The 25,292-nt window shown below is 35.6% G+C and overlaps 1 protein-coding gene across 2 annotated transcripts in view; it reads right to left on the bottom strand.

The window, feature by feature from the left end:
• LOC139811641 (putative fatty acyl-CoA reductase CG5065) overlaps positions 1-25,292 on the bottom strand; it is a 64,506-nt gene that overhangs the window by 12,633 nt on the left and 26,581 nt on the right. The window contains exon 1 of one of the 2 annotated variants that reach the window (XM_071775960.1): positions 3,480-4,087. The exons of the other annotated variant lie outside the window; for it this stretch is intronic. Coding sequence (XP_071632061.1) covers positions 3,480-3,679 — 200 coding nt within the window. The 5' untranslated portion in view covers positions 3,680-4,087. Of the gene's footprint in view, positions 1-3,479; positions 4,088-25,292 lie in introns of those variants that run through there. 2 annotated transcript variants of the gene reach the window in all.

Below are 25,292 nucleotides of genomic sequence, written 5' to 3'. Positions count from 1 at the left end.
TTTATGATTTTAACACTTGTTTCTTAATATGTTAAAAATAACCAATACTGAACAGATTTTTTGTGGTTTATCGTAATCGCTTCGTTGATTAGTTGATTCAAGTGGCCGTCGAGATAAGAACGCTGATATTATCGCTTTATAGTCAACAGAAAAAGAGTAATTTTATGAATTTGATATAATTAAAGTGGTGAAGAGAAACTTTTAATCTGTTAAAGTTTAATTAAGGATTACAGATTGTTTAAAATGGATTTAATAACGGGATTCATAGCTGTTTACATCTCCCCCCCCCGTTATTAATAATGGGATGTAAACGCAGCCGTGAATGAATATAGTCGGTTTATAGAAGTCACCAGGTATCTCAGCAGCATCAGTTAGAAGGCAGAGTTATAAATTAATTACAAAAAATCTCTTTTACGGTTGTGTGTTTGAATTTTGTAGAAATTTAGCAGATATACGCGCTGAAGTCATGCTTGAATGACTAAAAGAAGAAAACTGTGCACATTTATATATTTTTACAAATATATAATTTAAATGGGATATTATTCTCTTTTTGCAGTCCCGTTTGGTTTTATACTTATTTTGTATCGGGACAAGTGTCATCGCAATGATTGAGTATTTTATCAGTTTAACAAACGTTAAAAGTTAAAAATAATATATCTACAAATAGTTTGATCTTTTTAAATTCTATATTGATATTTATTTCATTTAGAACAAATTCAATACTAATCAATTAGACATAACAATACACTAGAGTGTTTATTTTTTTATTTTTGCACAAGGGTAATCGCAAATTAAAATTAACAGAATTGAAGGCGGGAAATTGTCAACTTAAACAATATTATATGGCCATATATGAGAGTATATAATTATATATGGTCATATTGGTCATATATGAGCATATATAAGCATATAAGATCGCTTCTTATATGATATCATATAAGACATTATAAGATATTTCTTTTCCCAGGCAGCATTGCTGATAAGCCAATATCAAATTTATTTATTATAATGATTAAAATTATTTGCACTACATATATGTGTATATGTATATACACACATGTGTATATATATATATTTTTTTTTATCTTTTTAATATTTAAACTAAAATAAAAATCAAAATAGACGATCTTTGCAACGACAGTTGCTCTTGATACAAAACAAGCACCGCGTACATCGAACGTATGCCTGTCAAGCGAGTATCTCGAGCATCCTACATGTGTCATTCACGGGGACACCAATGGGCGAATAAGAATTAAAAAATAAACGTAATAGATCTGTAACTATTATGTTTATTTCTATTAACGCGGATTAAATCTTAATCTTAATCTAATTTATTGTTTCTACTTCTTGGAACAAGAAAAAGATTACAAATAAAGTTAAACCTGCAAGATTAAAGTTAATATGCATTGGTAGAAATGGACATTAGGTGATTGTCTAATATTGTAAAATTCGAATACGCGCTCTATGTAAATCGTTCATGGGCGCGGATATACGCCCTTTACACAGGAAGAGTTAAAGCAAACGGTCTGGCCGCCGCGCCGCGAAGTCGCACGTGGTTGTACAACTTGGGGCGATCGATCGACCTATACGCTCCGAATATCGATCGGCCAGCCATACCAGAAGTTACACTTTTCGCCTATACGTATGTGCGTAAATATCAGTGTAAATCTTACTTGTTAAGATTAAAACTACTGCGACAGTCTTGAAGAACGACGTAGAAACTGCTTCGAACGACTGAAATAAGAAGCTCCGCGGATATCGCCCTTTTTCTTCTTTGTTTATTATTATTATTATTTATTTTCTTTTACAAAAGTCAGAACTTTTTCTTATATTCGCGGATATAATTTCACGCCTCATTCTCGTCATATTTTCGCGAAAACTAATTCCGCCGATGACTTCCTTTTATCGCGTAATCGAACGCGTGCAATAATTACGTTCTAAACGTCAATGACAAAGTAAACAATATATTTCGATCCGGTTTTACGACTCGGCGTGCCAAGTAACAAGAGCATGCGCCACTGTCGTTTTCTTATCTTATCGCGCGCGGTTGTAAGTGTCAGCATAATGCAGCTAAATTCTCACAATCGAATTACCGCATGGCACAAGGACGTTGCGACGAATGGAATTCGCGACGGAATATTTCTTTTTTAACGAGGAATCGTGCCGTTCTTTCGATCGAGAACATCGATAAAGCGTGTTACGAAAGTGGAGGGGAAGTAGAAATTGGATGATGATTGGCATGATTGCGGCGCGATAACAGAAGTTTCGAATAAAAGTGATAACAGATAGTTTCGGGACAGTTTATTTTGCTAAACGGACATTAAGAATTACATAAAACTTAACCGTTTGCCTAACAAATTTAACGCCAACTTTAAATAAAAATTTTTGATATCTCTTTTGATGTAGAAAGTAAAGAATGTATTGGATATTTTATGATTGTATATTTTAAAAACGATTTATTACATTTTGTGTGTGTGTGTGTGTGTTTTGAATTTTAATAATGTATTATATCATTTGAAACACTTGCCCGGATGAGGTTCAGGTTTCCTTTCACGCAGGACAGGAAAAGTTTTCTTCCACATTAAAGGAAGGTATTCCAAATTGAGGTTTTGGGAACTGTTACGGAAACGAAAAAATACGTATTTTTACGTATTTCGAGTCGTAGAATCCGGAAATGGTCATAAAAATCACGCTTGTAGCGGGAAAAACGTGGAAAATTGAAGAAAATGTGAAAAAACGGGAAATTGTTATACTGTCTAACAGGCGTTGCGTTTGCGCAGAACAAATCGTCTGCTATCTGTCTTACTTTATCGGCAAGCACACCGCTTAATTGGGAAGTTAGCTGGCTAACAATATGGAAGTATTACATATACATATATGTATCGCTTCTCAATTTGGAATACCCTTTTAAGGATCAAGATTTTAAATCTGTTAAATACCCAAACAGCACCGGTTCCAAATTTGAGACATAAGACTTTTAGACATTATATCATAAGACGTCTTAAAGATGTCTTACGTACTCGATTTTGGACATGCATGCTGCTGGGTATATAACAACCCGATAACGAGAATAAAAAGCAAAGCGAAACATTGGTATAATATAAATACCGTATCATATAATAAGCATAATACTGTCAATTAATTTTAATAATTATTTAATTAATTTAAAAAATATAGGAGAAAGTATAGAAAAGCTTTATGTCGAGTCTAGCTCGACACTGGAGCTGCTGGAACGAAATATTGTATCGAATCCAACTCGACAAAGATCTTCGAGTCTTAAGGATATTTTTTGTGGACACAAATATTTGCTAGTTCTAGATCTAGATAACAGATAAACGGAGTGCTCCGACATTAAAAGCGCATGAAAACCGTGGTGTGATGCGGCTGCCTCTCTCTTTCTTTCTCTCTATCGGTGCGCGACTGTCATAATGAAAAATCGTTCGCGAGACTGACAAATTTTGACACGTGTGTCGACTCACTGTGTGCCGTGCGCGTTAACAGTTCCTGATGGGTGAGCCCGCTCGGCGCCTGGTTCCTCGACATACCCTCCATCCCTCTCCCTCTTTCTCTCTAGTTTCATTGGCGTGTCTTCCGGTCCGCATGCCCTGGAAGAGGCGGAGCACGTCCTCGCGCATCTCGACGATAGAATTTTCGACGCCGGCGGAAACGCGGGCGACATCGCGACAATTACCCTTTCGTGAATCACGACATCGGTGGCCCGAACTGGCTGTCGGCGTGTCGGACGCGAGATGAGATGCCGAAGATGCGGTTGCCACGCGAGAATCGCGCGCTGTCACCAGGAGTGACTTAGACTCACCGGGTGGCCGAAGAGGGAGGCTCGAAAGCTTTTCGAATCCTCGATCACGATGTTCACCACGTCGCGTGGCGGCTATGCCGCGTCGCGCCGCGCCGCGCCGCACCACCGTTCGTCGAGGGGCCTCGATCGACCACCTCGCCGCCTTGCACCGGAACGAACCGTCCTGAACAAAAGGAGTGAGACGCACTGGTCCGGACCTCGTCGCACCGTGTCACGTCGCACCGTGTCGCGGGCACTGCGCGACTGCTGCGCGTTGCATTACCACCGTACGTCGCCGTCGAGCCGCGGGACGGCCGGAAATCACGTGTGTATGTGTGTGGGGGGAATATAATGCCCGTGGCACACATGCGTAAGGGGGTTGCGCGCGAGGGGGTTGAGCGCAGTTGGAACTCTCCTGACTGAGGGCCGACCGAGGGTGAAAAATCGATCGGCTCGCATTCCGGGCTGCTTCGCCGTCGTTCGCACAGATTACGTTGCTCGCAGCGAATTTGCCGGCGTTTGGCTCCCGTGAGGCTCATTTATGTACATTTTTACGTCGTACGTATACCACCTTTTTGCAACTAACAGCTCTGGAAACGTTCGGGAAAAAGCGGAAGTGACAGACAACCTAAGTTTAAGAGAATCAGAAAAATAAGAAAAATGAGACCAAGATGGAGGGGAGAGGGAGGAGAGAGAGAGAGAGAGAGAGAGAAGAGTTAAGGGAAGGTTCTCATATAGAGACCTAAAAAGTAGCTTAACTTTGGGAATTTTTTTTAAGCAAATTGTGAGGGATATCAATAGGAGGTTTTTTGCTATAAATTTATTGTACTCTTAGTAAACAAAATAAATTTTTTCGAGGGAAGAAGTGGCTGCTTTTGTGGGCAGTAGCAAGTCCTGCGCTACGTACTTGGCTCAATGGCGGAGGCTGCAGCTTCTGTAAAGATCACCAGAAATCGAAATTTCAAAAACGTGAAACTAGACGAAATTTGTTGGAGGCCAAACCAACATTTGGTTAAAAAAGTTGAAAAGTGACAAAATAGCTGTCGTTTGAATTTTAAGGTCGATTTTTCACTTTTTTTTTTGTTTTCGACTCGTAAAAAATTGTAATTATTTAAAAGTTTCACTTTTTAGTCGTTTGGCCTCCAACAAATTTCATCCAGTTTTATCACGTTTTTGAAATTTCGATTTCCGATGATTTTTACAGGAGCTGCAGCCTCCGCCATTGAGCCAAGCACGCCGCGCAGGACCTGCTACTGCTCACCAAAAGCACCCACTTCTTTCCTCGAAAAAAATTTATTTTGTATACTAAGAGTACAATAAATTTATAGCAAAACACCTCCTATTGATATCCCTTACAATTCGCTTGAAAAAAATTCTCAAAGTTGAGTTACTTTTTTGGTCTGTATATGAGAACCTTCCCTTAAAGCTCTCTTCTATATACTTATGTCTCTTTAAATATTGGAAAGGTATCGCTTGAGCCACTACTCATGTGTATTTTAGACCAGTATGAAAAACTATTGTACAAAATTGTTTTGATATATTCAATGAAAAATATAAAATAATTATGCATTTCAATATGGTGTTAATTTCCGGAAGGAGAATGTTTAGATGGACAATAAGTGTTCTCCTACAGCACGCATGTTTAAAATCATAATACTGTCTGAGTTTTTAACATTTCATAATTTTAAAACATGTTGATAACAGAAAATTGCGCCAAATGATAAAAAGAGATATATGATAAATGTTATTCAATAATGCTTATCACTAGAGATGTCGCCAAGAATGTCCAAGGTCTAAGCACGGACGAAAGTGCCAAATAGGCTTGCTCCTACTGGCTGTACTTTATATTTTTCTAATAAAAAAAAGCACGGGCGAATAACCGATTCAAGGTAATAATACTGACGTATAACGATAGAGCAGATCGTTGTTAAGTGGAAAAATCGGCTGACGGTGGGTAGCATTCGGGTAAAAAACCGGTTCCAGATCAAATCCGCGTGGCTCCGAAGTCGTCTCGAAGAACTCATCCAATTCAATCCGCTTAACACTTTAGATACGCCGTCGGCGTGTATTTAACGGAAGCTGTAATTGAATCTGCTGCAGGCAGCTGTTGTCGTAAACTCGATTGCAATTCGAGTCCTCGCTTTGTATTACGCTCGCGGAGTTATTTTCCGACAACATCCGCTCGCGTCCCGTTTCCGTCATAGGAAAACGATTTTATTCTCTAGTCCGGCCCGGCCGGTGCGGTGTTTTGTAATCTACATCCGCGCGACAATCCGCACGATTCGACGAAACAACGGAGTGACTGAAATGGAAAATGGACTCAACAATTTCTCTCCGAGAGAGAGAGAGAGAGAAAGAGAATCGTACCTCAAACTGTTGCATGCACAGGCGCGAGAAAATATCTGCCTGCATTCTCGCGGCTGCGAAATGCAGGCAGAAGAGGAGAGTGACCGAGGGGGGGAGAGCAGCACGGAGAGCGAAAGGGACAAACACTTTCCTTCGAATCTTTGCAACGAAAGTATTATGCAACGCTGGTCTGCCCCGCGCCAGGCAAAACGCGGAAGAACTTTCTTCGGCTGCATTTACGCAATGCACACGCACTTGCAGTCTCCTTACCTGCTTGGCGCCGGGCTCTCGCGTATAAACCGTCGTAAACCGCTGTAAACCGCGCCTCGACCCGTCTGTCGCCACCACCGTAACTTCCGCAACTGAGGCATGAACCTCATACGTACCTACTTTATAATATTCTTTTGCTCCGTTGAGAGAGACTGTCCCTACTTCTACGGTGTTTAATTCTCGAATCTGCCCAGTTGCACTCGCGCGTAATAACAACTTCGTAATCTTCGATACGTCGTAAATAACATGCACACAACGCGCGAAACATATATCGCTCAGTTGTTGTTTTACCCATTTTTACCTTACGATGTACAATTGTGCTCACGATCAGTATGACCTACTTACAATTAGAGTTCCGGAACTTATAAAATTTTGTTTAAATAAAAAGGTATTTATTTTATTATGGGATAAAAAAAGAAAGAGAAAGTGTGTTACGATAAAAAAAAGCGGTTTACTTTGCATGTTCGAGAACGCAAGCAATTTCCGAGATGTTTTTTTTTTTTAAAGAAACGGTGATTTAAAATTTTTATTTTTGTTGTTAATACGGGAGTACGTCTAGATTTCTGTAAATCGTAAAAATAATTTCTTTTATTAAACAGTGACGCATTGCAGAAGAAATTTATTTTGCTGACGGAAGGGATAACAGTTTTCGTAAGTATTTGAAACAAAAATTAATTCTAATGTTATTTCAATTTTTAGTAATTTGCCCATGGAATAGACTAGAATTATTGAAGAAAGATACGCGCGCCGCGTATTTATAAAACAATATTGAAATTCCATTTAAGGGGGGAACCTGAATTAGAACGCTAAAAAATTATTGCGTTCGTCTACAATCATGCAACCTGGAATAGGATGCATCCACATGAATCATACTTTTTCCGGGTCTATGCTCGATATAGTATAATTAAACTCCTTTATATACGAGCATTGCCCACCGAGCTGTACGCACGCACACTTTCTTATGCATAGTTAACACAAACGCGCGACAATTTGTTACTATTTTAAACGAGATTTTACTAACGCTTTGACTATGGCAAGTACCTCTATAAAGCAATTAGATGCAGCATATTTTCTGCAGATTTGTCATCATGCTTTTAAGCAATAGTTTATTCTCATATCTTGCGCACGTATTGGGGAATCACCTTGTCCCGTTTTTACTCTTCAATTTATATGTCGACTTGATAGCAACTTGCCGGCAAAATTGCAGACATTTTGTTATCTGGGTCATTACCGATAAGAAATTTATGAGTAACCGCGTATCGTTAAAAACAACTCGAGCAAGGCTAGAATATGAATGTTTATCAATATAGGTAATATTTAATTGCGTACGAAATTCTCCGAGTACTATGTTTTCTTTTAATCTTACGCCGCGAAATCGCGTCTCTTTACGCTCTGACAAAGGAGATCCTATCTCAACGTATTGGTCTTCGCGCATAAGACACAAATCACTTCCGGTATTGATTAAAGCAACGATTATATGATTATTAATCGCAACCTCTTTACTACATTTTGTCTAAGTTACCTGCGTCGCACAGTGTGTCCCAAATCCTAAAAACCTGGCCAAAAGCTAAATTTTCAAATATTTAATAGAGTATTTAAATATAAAATTATATATTATCTCAAATGTTTAGTGAACAAATTTATGCAATAATTATTTTATGAATATGTATTGCAACTTTGAAATACGTCCTCGAAGTCGGTCAATTTTATGCACGCGTTCCATACTATATTTTACAATTAACTATGACATCTGCTGTCTCCCACCATGATAATATTCTATAAATTTTTATGTCCTTTAAATGATAACTTGATAAAATCTTATTCTAACATATATTATAAAGAAAATGCAATATGCTGTGATGGTTATTAACATTTATAATATATTCTTTAAACAGTAAAAATTTTATGAACGGATGATACGAATAAAATTGTCAACATAAAAAGTGCGACGCAGAGATACGCATTCTTTCTTATCTCATAACAAAGATTACTAAGCATATAGAGAATAATAAAAAAAGAATTAGCTGCTCATAGCTGCTCGAATCCTTGCAAAAGATCAAGCCACAATGTGATGGTGCCTAGTGGTAGAATCAAGAGACACGGTAGTCTCGCGCCAAGTATACGCGAAGCGACACCGCATATATTACTAGTTCATGAGATTAGTAATGACAATAGATGATAGCTTCGTCTTTTTTTGTTTATTTATCGCAGTACATATGTTGTGTATGTATGATTTGTCAACAGCTCAATAATTCCTTACAGTTCGTTCTATTTGTCTTAATTCAACGCGAATAGAAGCACAATGTATCCGAGAAATATAAGTCGCCGCAAAATTCAGGCAATTATTTTAGAAAATAAAGGTGAATCAGAGCATGTGCAAAAGCAACGTGTTTTAAATTATTTAATCAATTTATTTAATTTAAGTAGATAAAAATAGAAAAAAAGAATGCGAGTCAGGCGCGGGACGTGGTGCGCAATAAAACTTAAAACGTGTATTCAAATGTAACGAACGTTTCGGCTCTTCCTTTGAGCCATCTTCAGCATTTATTAAGAAAAAGGATTCTATTCCTGCAGAGCTCGAGGCAGAAAGCTCCTAGTACGCACGATTATAGTGGATATTTCCACTGTGAAAAAGAAAGAAAAATATATTTAATCGGTCGTTAAAGGAAACAGTAAAAGAAAGGAGAGAGCTCACCTCAAGATCTGCAGCAGTCAAACAAGTACAAGAATTAAAAAGTCGTAGTAGTCAGGGGTGAATTCGAAAAGTCGCACATTTCGGAAATTACAGGCGAGAATAAATTGCAATCACACGTGTGTCGATTGAAATCGAAGTGAGACAGTGGGTCACAAGTATGTAAGTCAGAAACGCTATTATACGCAAAGTAACGTTATTATTTACGTAAGAAACGCACGTGGCGGCAGTAAAGGCGAACTGTGAGACGAAGCGAGCGGTAGTAGAAAGTAAGCGGTGATTATTGAAAGAATTGTTTGCGGAAGGATCAAAGGTAAAGATAGGCAGCAAAGGTGAAAGAGAGAAACGGATGGCGGACTTGGAGAGGAGAGGAATGCAAGAGGGCACAGTGATGTGCTAAACAGAGGGAATAAATAGTAACCTAAATTTTGTTTACAAATATCGCAAGAGGAAAGGAAAGAAAAAGATGGACGGAAAAATGGAGTGCAAAGGAATAATAATAATTGACAGGGAGGCGATAGAGATGATAGTGGAAGGGCGAGCAGCGAAAATGATGAAGGACTTTAAGGAGGAAATAAAAGAACTGAAAGAGGAAGAAGAGAGGGTGAAAAGAAAGGTATACAGAATGGAGCAAAGTTCAGGTAAAAGGAAGAGGAGAGTGAGAAGAGAAGGAATAAGGTATATAAGAGAAAATGGTGGTATGAAGATTATGAAGGGAGCGATGATGAAAAAAGAAGGAAGAATATGTGATAATTAGAGTCGAGAAGGAAAGATGAGGAGGAAGTGATTCGAACTGGTCTAAGGTGAAGCAGCTATTTACAGAAGAACTTAAAGTGAAGGTGGAGGTGAAGGAGGTGAACATGATAGGGCAAAGAGGAGAATGGATAACAATTCTGGTAAAGATGGGAAGTGAGAAGGATAAATAGAAAGTACTGGAAGCAAGGAGAAAAGAAGAAAGCAGAATGACGGTGAAGATAGATGAAGATAAGTCGGTGGAGAAAAGTATCAAAGAAGGAAAGGAGAGGGAAAAGAGAAAGGAAAAGAGAGAGGAGGAAAGTAGGAGGACAGGCAGAGGACGAGATCGCGGAGAGGATGGAGGAAAAACTACTGATGGACACGAACGAGGACGAAGCGGAGGACTAGGGGGAAGGATCGGAGGGAAGGCACTGGAAGAGGTAGGGAGGGTAATAGTAGTATTGTAAGGTCGCACAAAGGCCAGGTTTCGAATAGAATTAACATGAGTTACGAGTATATGTGTAAAGGGTTGGGTACGTCCCTGTAAAACGCCATATAAAATGTATGTGATTAATGACTGAATGTATAATAGTAAAGGTTTTTGGGAACGTTTTTCCTGAAAAAAAAAAACGCTTTTCCAATCTCGGAAGGGGAGAGAAATAAAGATTGAATTGAATTGAATACTATAAAAAAATAGAAATATAAAAATTCATTTTTTGTATTTAATAAAAAAAACTTTTTGAAATTCTTGCATTTTTGCTATATATATCCCATAGAAGTGAGATAGCTCCATCAATTTCTCCTTCAGTTCTAACATTGTTAGGTCACTTACTCCTCGCACTTATGATGTCTGTCCCGAATGTATCTCACGTAATTAACGCGCGGTATAGTCTCTCACGGCTGCATCTTCTCACAGTGACGTTTTTCGCGGTCTCTCATTAACACTTGTTACTTCCCAAAACTTGTTATATTCCGGACCGAGCTGGCTTGATCCCAAATGAGCCTCCAATAATATGGGATTAATTGGTCAGAAGTAACGGGAGAAACAAATAGTTTATTTGACGGATTACAAACTCTCGATTTATAACTTTGATGCTTGCTCTACGACTGCTCGACTAGCTCTCTCCCTCTCTATCTCTTCCTTAACAACCCTACATTAATTTTGCAATTGTTAATTTAACCGTTGAAAAAATTTATTTATTTTAACCTTCCGGCGGGCGCGCCGTGTACTGCCAAAGTACTGCGTGAAATGAGATTGGAAATTTGAAAGCATGAGGGATATTTATCATAAAATAAGTATTATGCGGTGAAAGTTTACGATATTTTAAAGTTTACTGGACACTGAAGGAATAGCTCGGAGAGCCAGAACTCAAATTGGAAGTTTCCATGAATTCCCTTCAGAATCGCCGCGCGAGTACACACGCGCGCCCGTCGAAAAATTAAGTAATTAAAATAAGTAATACAATGAAAAAATTTTTTTACGAACCAATCGCCTGATGCCATCACCATTTCCATTTTAGCAATTATATTGACTCAAAACTTTTGTGAAAATTTATATGTTAAGGCAAAAAACAGATTTATAACAAAAAAAATTTTTTGAAAAGTTGAATTTTACTTATATGTAAGTCGTTTATATGGATTGTTTGGGATCCTCGAAAGAGATGTTCACTGTTCGCCAGTTGCAGGTAAACTAACGAATGCCGGCGGGTCCTGTGGTCTCACACTTCCCTCACCCTAAACTTTTTTTTAAGAATCGTTAGAAAACGCGCTAAGTAATCGGACTTTTGGAAAATATTACGTAGTCAAAAATGCCAAAGCCGCAAACGACTCATTATGGTTGCAGGGTTAAAGTAGAAAACATTGAATTCTTGTCTCATATTTATTCCGACAGAATTAATTTTTCAAATAAAACAGTGAACTTTGTGTGTATATTTGTAAATGTTTTTTTCTTGTTTTTTTGATACATATTCGGAAATTTTAATACATTTTAAATACTTTTTTTTTTTTTAAGCAGGAAACAGTTAAAATAATGATTTCATAAACGACTTAGAATAAGAACTATATTGTATAATTATATAATTACATGCATTTTATTTTTGTACCATTATTAAAGAAACAATTTACAATACTTTTCCGAATACTATTAAAATTTCTAATAAATGCCTATTTTCCTAGTACATCTAATTGTAAGTTATATTCCAAAATTGCATTCTTATCACATATTACTCGTTACTTATTGTTAGTTGCAACATTTTCTTCGCGATATGAGATAATTTTGTTGCTACGAAAATGCAGTGATGATTTTGGTGCAACAGCAGAATTATTTTTTTTCGTGTAATTTTCCCAGTATACCTAAGTTTGCATTTCAATCAAAATTACATTCTTATATCACAAAATACTGTTCGTGACTTAATTCCAACTTTTTCCTTGCAATATGAGATAACATTGAAGTTACATATTTATTATCAGCTGTAAAAGTATTCTACGTATGAAAGAAATGTGTTTGTTTAAACACTAAAAAGAAAACCATCGCCAAGTGATAAAGAAATATACATAAAATATTTTAAGTATATATACATAAATAATTTTAGTAATTTTTTAAATAAATAAAATTATTTTCTTTTTTCGCGCTTATTATTAGTGAATTTTTTACGATAAATAATAATTAACATTCTCATCGCTGCATAATTAGGTTCTAGGTGTATTGTAAATGTATTGTAAATGATATATGTAGCGATGAATATGTTAATTATTATTTATCTATGAATAAAATCTATCTCTACACGTAAATCTCATTCTAAATAGGAAATACTCAATATTAACGATTTGTAGTAACTGTGGTCTCTAAAATTTATAGCTCAGTCTGTGAACACTTGCCTAGTGCGCGTACCAATCCCTGTCGTAAATGATACCGAATAATTAAATCAAAAACTGTAAAAAAAAGGGATTGGAAAAGCATAAATACTATAAGAATCAGCAAGAAAACACAGCAACTGATCAAAAAACAGTCTTAGCCTGAGGGCGTTATTTTTATTTTACTTGTCAGTAAAAGTGTTAAAATGTACACATAAATAAAAAAATTTTAATGTTTGTTATTTAAAAAATTATTTAAAGAAATTTATTTATAGTAATTAACTGTTATTAGGCCATAAAGTTTAATTTATAGCTTGCACGTTAATTATATGCTAATAAATTAAGAGACAAAAATTAATTGAGTAATAAATTTCGATATTAGCTGAACTGTGAAGATTAAAAGTGGATACGTGTTTTAAAACCTCGACGAAATGGCAGCCCGTCAGGAATATCCCTTGCCTCGAAGTGAAGATTAAAAGTGGATACGTGTTTTAGAACCTCGACGGAATGGCAGCCCATCAAGAGTATTCCTTGCCTCGAAGTGAAGTTTAAAAGTGGATACGTGTTTTAAAACTTCGACGGAATGGCAGCCTGTCAGAAGTATCCCTTTCCTCGAAACCCCCTCTACCTTGCCGTTCGGATTCGGCGTTAAACTGTAGGTCCCATGTGCTGCATTGTGTGCAGCCTACGTGCGCACAAGCACGCATATGATTTTGGGAGAGGCCTAGGGCCTAGGTCCGACTCGGACTGTTGCGCCATTGGAATGAAAAAAAAAAAAATAAACGTGTTTTAAAAACATATGAGAAATATATGCATTTATTTCACTTTAAACGTTTTTTAACGAAAAAGTGTAACGTATTACAGAACAAAAATCTCAATTATTCCACGCTAATAAAATTATCACGGAATTACCTAACAATGTATACTTTTTATTGCGATCAGTTCCTAAAATTTATAACTCAGTCAGTTTACTATATATACAGTTTACTGTATACCTACCCTGTTGCGTTAATCGTAAAATGGATTCGTAGGAAACATGCGTGTATCTCTAACAATAAGTATATTTTCTTGTAGCTTAAAGAGTTCCAAGTATAAGTATCATGCACGAAATAAACTGCGTCTCATATTCACAAGAAAACATATTGAAGTATCTTCTGTTTTTAATTAGCTTGTAATGTCGAAATCTAGACCGAATAGGGAATACATATTTTTTATACGTGGTCGTATGCACTTTTAGGCAAATATCCCTTTGAAAAAAAATTGAAAGCTAAATTATTTTTGTAACGTACAGAGTCATTTTTTATTTTAGTGCAGTGTTTTTGTAATTATTTTAAAAAGCTTGTAATAATATTGTTGTTAAAATATACCGAAGTTTTAATTTGTTACAATTTAATATGCAAAAGCAAATATTTATTTTCATTCAATTTTTTTTCTTTTAAAGCGAATGCTTATAGAATTATGAAATATGTGAAAAGTATTAATATCAAAAATTTTAAATAGGTATTTGTTTTTACAAAGTCGCACTCGTGGATCAATTGATGGAACGATGCCACGCACTGAACTACTTATGCTTGCAATGTGATGACATTTTTTATTTTTTTTTCTTCTATTTATGTATAGTTATTTTTACATTTAGCTTATTAACACATTTTACATTACTTATATTTTGCAAATGTCATATTTTTCTATTACTTTGAACATGTTATGTATCTTTTTAATTTCAAGGTATTTTTTTATTATTTTAAGTTTTTGTCAACTAAACTAATAATGATAAACAGAATGGAAATATAATAAAATAAAGATTGAATACAATATAAGTATACGTTCAACAATGATATTATGTAAATTATTACATCATATTTATTACATTTACTTTTTCATGTAGCAAGTAGCATTAGTATCATCCTGGTAAAAGATTTTTCATATAAAAATATACATAATTATTAGATATGTATAAAATATGTTCATATGTCGCATCACAACTTAATTTTGATTTTATCAGTCAAGCCCATAAAAATTATGCTCAAAATATTACCTACGTTCTATAATAGTGTCACAAGTCTATAAGGTAAAATCCGCAATACGGAGTAGAAGTGTCGTTATTTTTTAAAATCGGTTATGTTGCAGTTGCTGGATGAATAGTATTATAAATAAGTTGACAAGAGTGAATCACACCAGTTCAAGAAACAGTATAAATTTCATTATTCACAAAATATAAGTAATTGTAATTGCATTAGTTACCTCATGATTTACAAAATTGAGTCAAATTTGTTTTTCTCTTTTTTGTAAAATTGTGAATTTGTGCGTTGTGAAAGTATTGATCTAGAGGTGCGATATGTTTGTTTTCTGTTTCTGTAATCTCTGCCCATATATATATATATATATATATATATATATATATATATATATATATATATATATAAGAATAAGAAGAAGAAGAACAATTGGAAAATAACATTGGTCAATAAAATGAGACTTTTTTTTGCTTTATGTTCTATTAAGTCATTTCTAGTAGATTTTTTTTACGCTGAAATTACGAATCTGGCCGCAAAAATGGCGTATTACGTCAAGTTTTTAAAAAAATCTTTGTCAAAGGTTAAAATAGGCGTTTTTGATACTTTTGCATGAGTTATATCTTTCGACAGGGACGTGCTACAGAAAGGTGTAACAGCTCAAAATGAAGCTTAAGATTTATACTTTGTGGTAAAAATGCGAGAAGTCTTACGCACGCACACACACACACACAAAGGTATAAGCTCGACTATACAACTTCCACGTAATCATCACCTTGGATAATGCTAACCTTGGATCAATCTTAAAAAATTCTTTTTAAATAAAATCATAATGAGTAATAAAAGTGGTTATCGGTGCGTATTTAAAGATTGTGGTAGTGTTAGCATTGGGAAAATGTGATCAAAGGAAACTTTGTTCCGATTTCCGAAAGATTCAGAAAAATACATACGTATTCATTATGACAAATACATAAATACATAAATAAATATGCTATTTGTATATTATGTAATAAGATACATAATAAATAAATACATTTGAAAAAACTAATACATATATATATATATATATATAAATATATTAATACATTAATATAAGCATAAATGCATTAATACATAAATAAATACATAAATACAGTAATAAATATGCTATTTGAATATTATGTAATGAGATACATAATAAATAAATAAATACATAAAAAAATGCAAAGATGCAAATTATGAATAGCAGCATGCCATAGAAAATAATTATATACCAAAGATCCTGTATATTTTATATAATGGTTATTATAGAGTATGCAAGAACCATTTTACCGGTCTAATGTTTTTAAATTTAAAAAAAACACTGTAAGGCCGGCAGCTAGTAGGAAAGACTGGGGCTAGTTGGCGATAGGAGCAGGTAGACTAATCGTTAATAACTTCGCATGGATGCGCGCCAGATCGCGCCAAAATTCACTATAGAAACAAGTATTCCTCCTTCTTCAACTGTAGGTACTAGATGCGAGGCCACAGTCGCATGTTATTATAGAATTATACGAGTTTATCGAAAAATTGTCTACGTAAGTAAATATTTTTTATCCGAGATTTTTTTGTTTTCACGCTTTATGTAGCTACAAAAGAATAAGTGTTATAGTACTATTTTAGAGTCTGTTTATTAGACAAGAGATTGAGACCAGTTTCGTTTAAGTTTAAATTCATAAATTAAAGATTAGATAAAGGACTAAAATAAAAACAGTCGTTCGGGGCTTGTTAGTTAACTACTTATTTGAGTTTAGTTGACTGGTCAACCAACGGTTAATATGAATATTGGATCTCTTTCCATGTATGTTTTTGTTTCTAATGTAGAATTTTTTGTTTTTAGAAAGATGATTTTATGTTTTGTTTAATAATAACTTATTTTAGATCAATAATATATTAAAAATTATTATTACTTTTTAACAAATGTGAGTTTTTTGTAATAATTTGAACATTATTAATTTTTTAAAAATTTCTATTACATTTTCTGTTATTTTTTCAAAGCTACTAGTTTTACTAAAAAGATACTATAGTCAATTGTGTTATTATAATGATTATCTTGTTAAAAATAATTAATAAATTTATAATAAAACAAATATTGTTCTATTTTATTACCGCTGTATTAAGCTGCCAATAACATTTGCCTAACCGATTATACCATATGACCCATGACAAATGTGTGCGCACGTCTAATCGCGAATTTACTCGCATAAATTGTTTTTCAAACAAGAATTTAGATGAAAATAATTGAAAGTTCAACAATTTTTGTTCTTATTATTTCCAATAATTGTTTTACTTAATTCCGAATTTTTATACTTTCTAAATACACGATAAATGATGTATTTTTAGTGAAATAATGTATTTCAGACAATAAAAAATAAGTTCCAGATCAAATTGTGTCGATCAGGCAAAGTGTCGAGTTTGCCCCGACATTTTTCAACTTGAAAATTTGTCCTCGCGTCTATCCACTATTCCTTTCCTAGAGGAAAAACTAAGCGACGTACAGCAAAACTTCCTTAAGTAATTTTGTACTGAAGGAACACTCTTTAAATGTGTATTATTAATTTTGCTTGAAAATTGTAATTAATTGTTGAAAATTGCCGTTGAAAAAATCGTGTTGAGTTTGTCCCGGTCTCCCCTACATCTAACAAAGCCTAAACTAGGACGAATTGCTCGAATGAACGGATGAATATTACAAATATTATTAGAATATATGCGATTAATGTACGATAACCGAACGCGAGAACGGGTTTCAGCAGAAATTGGGCAGCTATCGGAAGTTCTTTTTTGTTATCAACAATATAATGTTATAACAAAATTGTTACATAACAGCGCAATATATTTCTGATGATGTATAAGTTTACAGTTCAGCCAAAATCTTGTTGACTGAACTATAATGCATAATTCCATGAGTATACGAGCCTATAAGTAAGTCTAACAGAAATGTCGGGTTAATTAATAAAACCGATCTTTCCGCTTGTGCACAAGATACTATTTCATGTCTCCTCATACACATTTTTCATAAATTTTTTAAGTTTCAGAGATCATCCGTTTTGTCAACTTTTAACTTGTCAGTTTCGCATATTTATTTCTGCATGCAAACTTGTACCAAAAACCGTAATGAATTGTAATCTAACGGATACACAGTCTTTTTTAATATCATTTCTGTAACAGGTATATTAGTATATTATAACAATTTGAAAAATACGGAGATCTTTTGAAATTCGCGAAAGATGGTTCATCTCCTTGATATATTAGTACCTCGCGGTCAGCAGCCGCGCCGCGCCGGGGCATCGATGGAGATTGTTTAAAAACAATCTCGCAACCCGTGTTTTTTTTTTTTTAACTCTACTCCTACAACGCGACGTGGTACTCAAGTCAGCCTCACTCGACGAACAAAAACTAAAAGAAAACACACATGCAAATAACGGAGAGAAGATTTTCCACGGATTATCCTAGCATAGGTCAGTCCCGGTTGCTTTCGAACACGATACTCGAGAGATCTTCGATCACGTCTAAAATTAAATTTAAATACACCGTCTTTTTTGTTCGATAACGAAATGCTGATGCGCAACGATACCTAGATCGCATTATCTGATTTAGTATAATTAAAAAAAATTCTTCGAAAGAATTAGCGTTTTCATTTCAGGCTGTATTATTTCGATCATACCAAGGGATCAAGACCATCTGTCCGAATTTGATAAGTACTACGATACACACATCGCTTTACAGATAATCGAAAGAACGCATTTACTTTTTTTCTAATTTCATTTATTCATACAAGGGATCGTATATTTAGCCAGAAAACTACGGAAAATGATTATCCTCGCTCTTATGCTCGAAAGAAAGCCAATTCTTGCTGAACAGTATTATTATAATACTATGCAAAAATAAAACTATCGAATATCTATGATATTGGATACTTAAATGATATTTCCATGATAAATTGACACCTTTTAAAGTTTCAACGATGTTATAATGCTTCAGAGAACAGAAGAAGATAAAAGAAAAATGCATCTCAATTCACAAATAAAATAAAGTTAAACAAAATTTAAAATAAAAGCTTTTAAAGTTAATTTTAAGTTAGTAATTGAAGAATACTCTCTACTGACAGACTTTGTTTTCAATCATTAACCACTGAAAAGCTGTTAACTTTAGTAAAATAAAAGTAAGTAAAAGGGTAACTTTTCGTGGTGTTTTCCAATATGTCTATAAATTGTATCGCCTCGAGAGCGATTCTCGATAGTAATCCAATTGACAGAGCATTAGTTACATTACGTACATCTATGTTAAAATTTCGCACTCAACAATGTAAATGTAATATAACAACATGCGTTATATTAGGTACTTTTTAGAGCTGTTACTCTTCGACATTTTTGAAGCTGTGAAGTTAACTTCGAACCTTCGAAGTTTAAGGTGTCTTCAAAACTCCGAAGCTTCGAAAAAGATATTTGCGACATAAGCGACATAATTGCAACATTAGAAATTTTATTCGGATTTCGTCATATAATTTTATAAATGTACCTATTGCGGTACTATTACTACTACATTAAATTAATAATTGTACAGTTTTGATTCTTCGAAGCTTCAAAGCTTCGATCTTCGAAGATTTTAATGTCGAAGCTTTAATGCTTGAATATCAAACGATTCTTCGAAACAAATCACCAGCCATTTAACATTTACATTGTTAAGTGCGAAATTATAACATAGATGTAATGTCACTGATGCTCTATGTCGACTGGAAAATGAAAATCTTTCCAAAAATGAGCAGCAGTCATGACTTGTCGGCGTATATACGTTCACCTCACGTGTTTTCGTAGGGTGTAGACACATTTGTTCTCGCCGAATCGTGAAGCGAGAATGCGCGAAGCGAGATGGAGATATCGCGATACAACTACGCGCGTCGAAAGTCGAAATTGCAATGCCAATTCGTTACATTCGAAAGCCAAACGTACCGTGTTACTCGTAACAATAACGCACGTATAACAATGTACGACTTTATCGAAAAATCAATATTGAAGTGAAAACCCAGAAATGATTCATATACGCATGCGATGTTCGATAAATACGAATCGTTCGTCGTATCGCGACGGGCATTATCTCTCTTGGAAGAAATTTGAAATATTTTTCATTTTCATATCGTGAAAGGATCTCTGACGGATGAGGGGCTTATTCAGAACGACCGGAAATCGAAGTATTATTTACTTCGCCGTCGCGAAGTTTTCAAAAGAGAGATCGTATCCTCCGTACTGTGTCGTATTACGATAGACATTACGACAGACATATCGGATCATATCCTGTTGTAAGCGCGTGTGTGACATACGCAATGCGCTCGTTTCTCCCGAAGAATTTAAATCTCCTCGAATCTCTCTATTCGCGGAGTAGAGGAAAAGATCTCTGAAATGTTTCGCCGCGACGACGGGGGGCACGTTAACGTTAGATCTGGTATGCTTTCAACAATCGACCTTCCAAGAACCCGTCCTATTTACTCGCGTCCGCATTATTTCGGGCTCGCGATTTATGTAAAGCGATTATCTGCTGGTTACGAGACTACCGCGTCATAAGCGGCGTACAGGCAGATTCCATTTGTAAGAATTACATGCAGGTACATATATTGTTCAATGACGCGCGCGGTAACCTCAGTGGACACAGTGAGAATAGCATTCTTACTGTGATGCGAGGACCGCCGAGGACGTTTGAGGATACGTGGCCTTAGGTGGACCTTCGTCCTGATTCAAGCAAAGCGCATCGCGATTTACGTGTCTTCGCATATACGCTCTTCTCATTATTTGTTCTCATTCTCACTATTTTTATTTTTATTCTTATTTATGTGTATATATTTTCAGAATTATAACATATATGTACGAGTAGATATATAATGCATAATAAATAAGTTTATTTACTTATAATATATTTTAATAATATATTATTATATATTAATAAATGTAATAATATATTATATAATGATAAGGATAAACAATGAGATTTCTATATTTATTAAACTAAAAAAATATATATATATTATAACCCTAAAAATATAATACGCGTACACAGAAAAAAAGGAACGTTCTTAATTTAGAGAATATCTTTATTTTTTATGTAAATCTTAAAATAAGATTATACAGCGTTAAACAAAAATAAATTATTTGCATCAAAACGTTATATGTATAGGTATATAATTTAATTTAAAAAAATATATTCTTATTATACAAAAATAATTTTTATTAATGGAAAGCAAAAAAATATTGAGATAGAGAATAACAGTACTTTCAAACCAAAAATATTTATATTATAACGATAAAGACAGTTTATTCTTATTTTAAAATTCAATAATTTTCTACGTGAACACAAATAATGTTGATTTAATTTTATTATGCTACAATAAAGAAGAAGAAAAATCGGAAAAGGAAGACATCATTATTATCAAAATAATCATATTGTACTCTTTATAACAATTATAATATTCAAATTAAATTATAATATTCTTGAAAACAAGAATAAAAAATTCTTGTAAGAAAATTATATATTCTTGCATGCTTATACATGTGAAACAATGGTCGTGTTGATTTGAATATATTTGTCTTGATTAAAGACTTTTAAAATTATATTTCTAAAACTTTATATCTCTCATATCTCTAGAATTAAACTTTTGTCCACGCTGAAATCTTGTCGAGTATGGTCCTCTGATTCTAAAAATTGCGGTCGAATCGAATATATTTATTGTCGCTCAGATATGTCGGAATCGATCGTTATAACAGATTGCAGCACTCTCTCCGCTATCTCTTCATCGGATTTAGGCTCTCTCTCCTTTTACCGTCCCTCTTCTCTTCCTCCTTGGTCACCACTCTTGCGCGAACGCTACGCGAATAATTCGCTATTCTAATTTCTCTGAATTGATTACATCAGCTTTATTAATCGATATACGTGATCGCCCACATCCGCGCGAGTAGCGGCTTTTACCGGACGTCTCCTTCTTCGCTACTTTCGCTGTCTTACGTGTCGCTCATGATTAACATTAACTCCTTTCTCCTCTTTCGCCTCCTTGGCGCGAGCGACGCTTAATACTCTCTCGATCGCTCCAGACGAGCGCCAATATATACTTGGGAGGAAAGATGATGTAAGCGTCACAGATGCATCGATCAAAAACATCTGATCATCGTGCTCCAAAATGGAGTGACGCACTTGTAACACTTATGGAGAGACAATAAAATTTCTCTCTCTCTCTCTCTCCTCCCATGCGATGATCCATCATTTAGTTCCTTCTTCCCTTTCTTCGTCTCGAAGCTGCTGACGCTCGCGCGATTATTTTGCGCGTAAGATGCTTCACAGAAATGGCATAAGATCCCGGCATTCCCGACCCTCACCGCGCCTCGGTGTCGTCACGGTTTCGTGCCGATCGCGATCCGATGAACCGACGCGCATAGCTATTAATGAGAGGACTACGGCTATTTTTAATCCCGCGCGACGTCATTTCTCTCGTTATGAGGAGAGGGACGAGAAACGGGAAGAGTTTAAGAGTTGCTTGACCGAGCGTCGACTCGGAGGGAGGGGACAGCAGCGAGAGAGAAATAAAGTCAAAATTGATCTTACATTTTCTCTCTCTCTCTCTCTCTCTCTCGCTCTACATATTCGCGTTTAAGATCCGCTGATCGTTCGCGCAATATCAATAGGATTTGCGCATTTTGCGAGTTTTGCGAACAGCTAGCGTGTCGCTTATCGTGGCGTAATATTCGATCCACTTATCAACTTTTTTGTCATTGTGCCTATTAATCAACTTTCGCACGAGACTCTAATCCCGAGTTACTCGTGCATCTCGGGCTCAGAGCACCAAAATAGAACGGGTTATCGTGCCGCGACCTAACGCTCGCAGCGGCGAGAAAAATACCGCGGTTATTAGCGCGTCTAATTGAAAACACGAAAATTTTTCGTTATACTTCCCGCTATTCGGATTTCTGAGTGCGCGGTCGCGGAACGCCCGCGTGTAATTTGATATTGAAACGAAAGAAAATATATTGAGTGTAAAACACAGGTTATTTATAATGATTCGCCGATAATGTAAGTTTTGTAAACTTTTAGCGCAGATACAAACCATTGAATTTAAAATCCGATTTTTCCGTGCAAAAGAAGTCTTGTCCTCGTACCTTGTGCCTGATCGTTGATTTATTACCAAACTATTCGACGCGTGAGATGCGCTTAATAATTGTTTGTTAAGACAACTATTATTTATCTATTATTTAGACAACACGCATGTCCAAAAAATGTCATAATGACATACATGTCTAAAGATGTTTTTACGTGCGTGTTGTGCGGGTTAGTTTTCGCGCATATAGCGATGAATCCGTCTCGCGAGGCAGCTCAAGGAAGTTGTTTTTGCAAGAGCGATAGAATCGTCTAGGTGCTTTCGAGTGGGGAATGCGCGTCTACAAGTACCATGACGCAATGATAAGTCTCGCTAACGAAGCGCGTATTCCCGAGAAGTACCGCGTCATTGCGTTTCAGTATCGCGGCGAACGCGACGAGAAAGGACGATCTCTCGGACGTATATCTTATTTTCACTGTGTTTCACTTTCTAAAATAAATAAAACATTAGGCTGATATAAATTGCATGGGTAATACTATCCAGCACCATGTCCAAAATCGGGATATCAGACGTCTTATGGATACCATATTATGAAACGTCTTAAAGATGTCTTAAAAATGTTTTTATGACGTCTTATGTCCCGATTTTGGACATGCTTGCTGCTGGGTAGTTACACCAACATAAACTACATGTCGGCTTTCCGACGATTCGAATTGCATTACGCTTCTAAGGCGAGCGCGGTCTGCGTAAGCAGAATAGATGACCATTTCATTACCCGACTTGGCATTGAAGCCCACGCGTTAAATCGTACGGTCATTGCATTGATATACGCGCGTTATATCGGTCCAGACTTAGGTATTCCATTAGCATCGGCAAGTGGCACAATGACATTCCCGCGAGACGCAGAGAGAATCGTTTAGGAAACACCTTCGCGAAACCGGACATCGGCCGCTTATTACGGATACGCTGCTTCCCCTTCCCCCCCGCCTCTCGATCGGATTACATAATCGAAATAATCTCTAGTCCTCGACAGCGGTGAACGGGTAAGAAAGTTGTCGATACGTAACATCGGTGAGAGGACAACAAATAATTACGAGGGCGTTGCAGTCAGAGGAATTACTTATCGTTATTGTGATAACGATAATTCAGACCACGTTCGACGCGCTCGCGCGCCTGTTTGTATTTGCCTTATAATTATCTTTGCGCGCGTTGCTCGGTCAGCATAGCAAAAGCGTAGAACATGTAGTTTCTCTTTATTTTACGATGATATGGATTCGAGATGTTTAATAGAGGCATGAAGAGGAGGCACGGTACGCCAATATTTCTTCGTTCAATTAATTCCTTGTTGCTTAGTCATTGGCATCTTGACGGCAAGCCAAACGCCGTAAATTTCCGGCTGTTATCGGCAACGTGACACAGAAAAGATTGTAGACCTAAGTAGGTGACGGGCGTGCAATGCATTTTTTTTGCACGTCTATCGATTATAGATAAAATACCGATCGTATCAACATGACATATTAGTTTTTTTTTTGCGAGGGACATCATCAAATAAATCCTAGTAGTTCTTTCGCCTTGGCACCTGTTGCACCAACACTTGCATCGAGCACTTCGTATCTGCCGTAAAATCTGCCGTATAGCGTTTTAACAAGCTATGTTGTAAATCGACATTATTCTGCTCTTTTCTCTTAAACACACTACAAGAAGAAATTACATTGTTGTATATATATTGCCCGTCCATAAATTCCATATCTTCCATATTTTTCAAGATATTTGCTCCGACATTTATGTATATGGACGGACATCCTGTATACGTATATATGTTTTGATAAATAACATTTAAATCTTTGTGTCATCAAAAGATAAAGTTTGTTTTTATAAATGAGATTTGGATGAAATTGATTCAAATCCAGAATACGTTACGTGTGAATAATTTCCGGTTCATTTGGTCGATAGAGCTAATGCGTCATACCTCTAATCGATGAGCTTATCGTTAAGATAGCAGGAATTCCTTACTAATCTCCCATTGATTTTGCATTATCTAATGTCAAATCTAACGATCCGTTTTGCACATATCGATAACTGGATTGAGTTACGTGTATTGAATAATCGAATTGTATTATTCATACGCATACCCCCACCTACACACATATACTATATTGTGTATATGTGTATAATATAAATTATAATTAATATATTATATATATATATATATATATATGTACCTACATATATAAATTGTACAAATTATATTATATATTGTATTGATTAAGCTATGCTAACTTTTAAGAGAAAAAAAAATCATATCTATCGCTCCCGTTAATATCCAAACTGCCAGAGTGTGGTTGCATTCTTACTTTTCAAATTTACATTTTTATTTACATCTCACTTCTCGAGAATCGAACATATTGTTGCCTTTCCATCAATATTCGGGTCAATGATATTCTTTAATAAGAAATACTTGAAACTGATCGCATTAGTAATTTCGGAGAAAAATGA

This window comes from Temnothorax longispinosus, chromosome 4 (genome assembly GCF_030848805.1).
Source record: "Temnothorax longispinosus isolate EJ_2023e chromosome 4, Tlon_JGU_v1, whole genome shotgun sequence".
NCBI lineage: Eukaryota > Metazoa > Arthropoda > Insecta > Hymenoptera > Formicidae > Temnothorax > Temnothorax longispinosus.
This window is presented reverse-complemented; position numbering and strand designations above follow the sequence as displayed.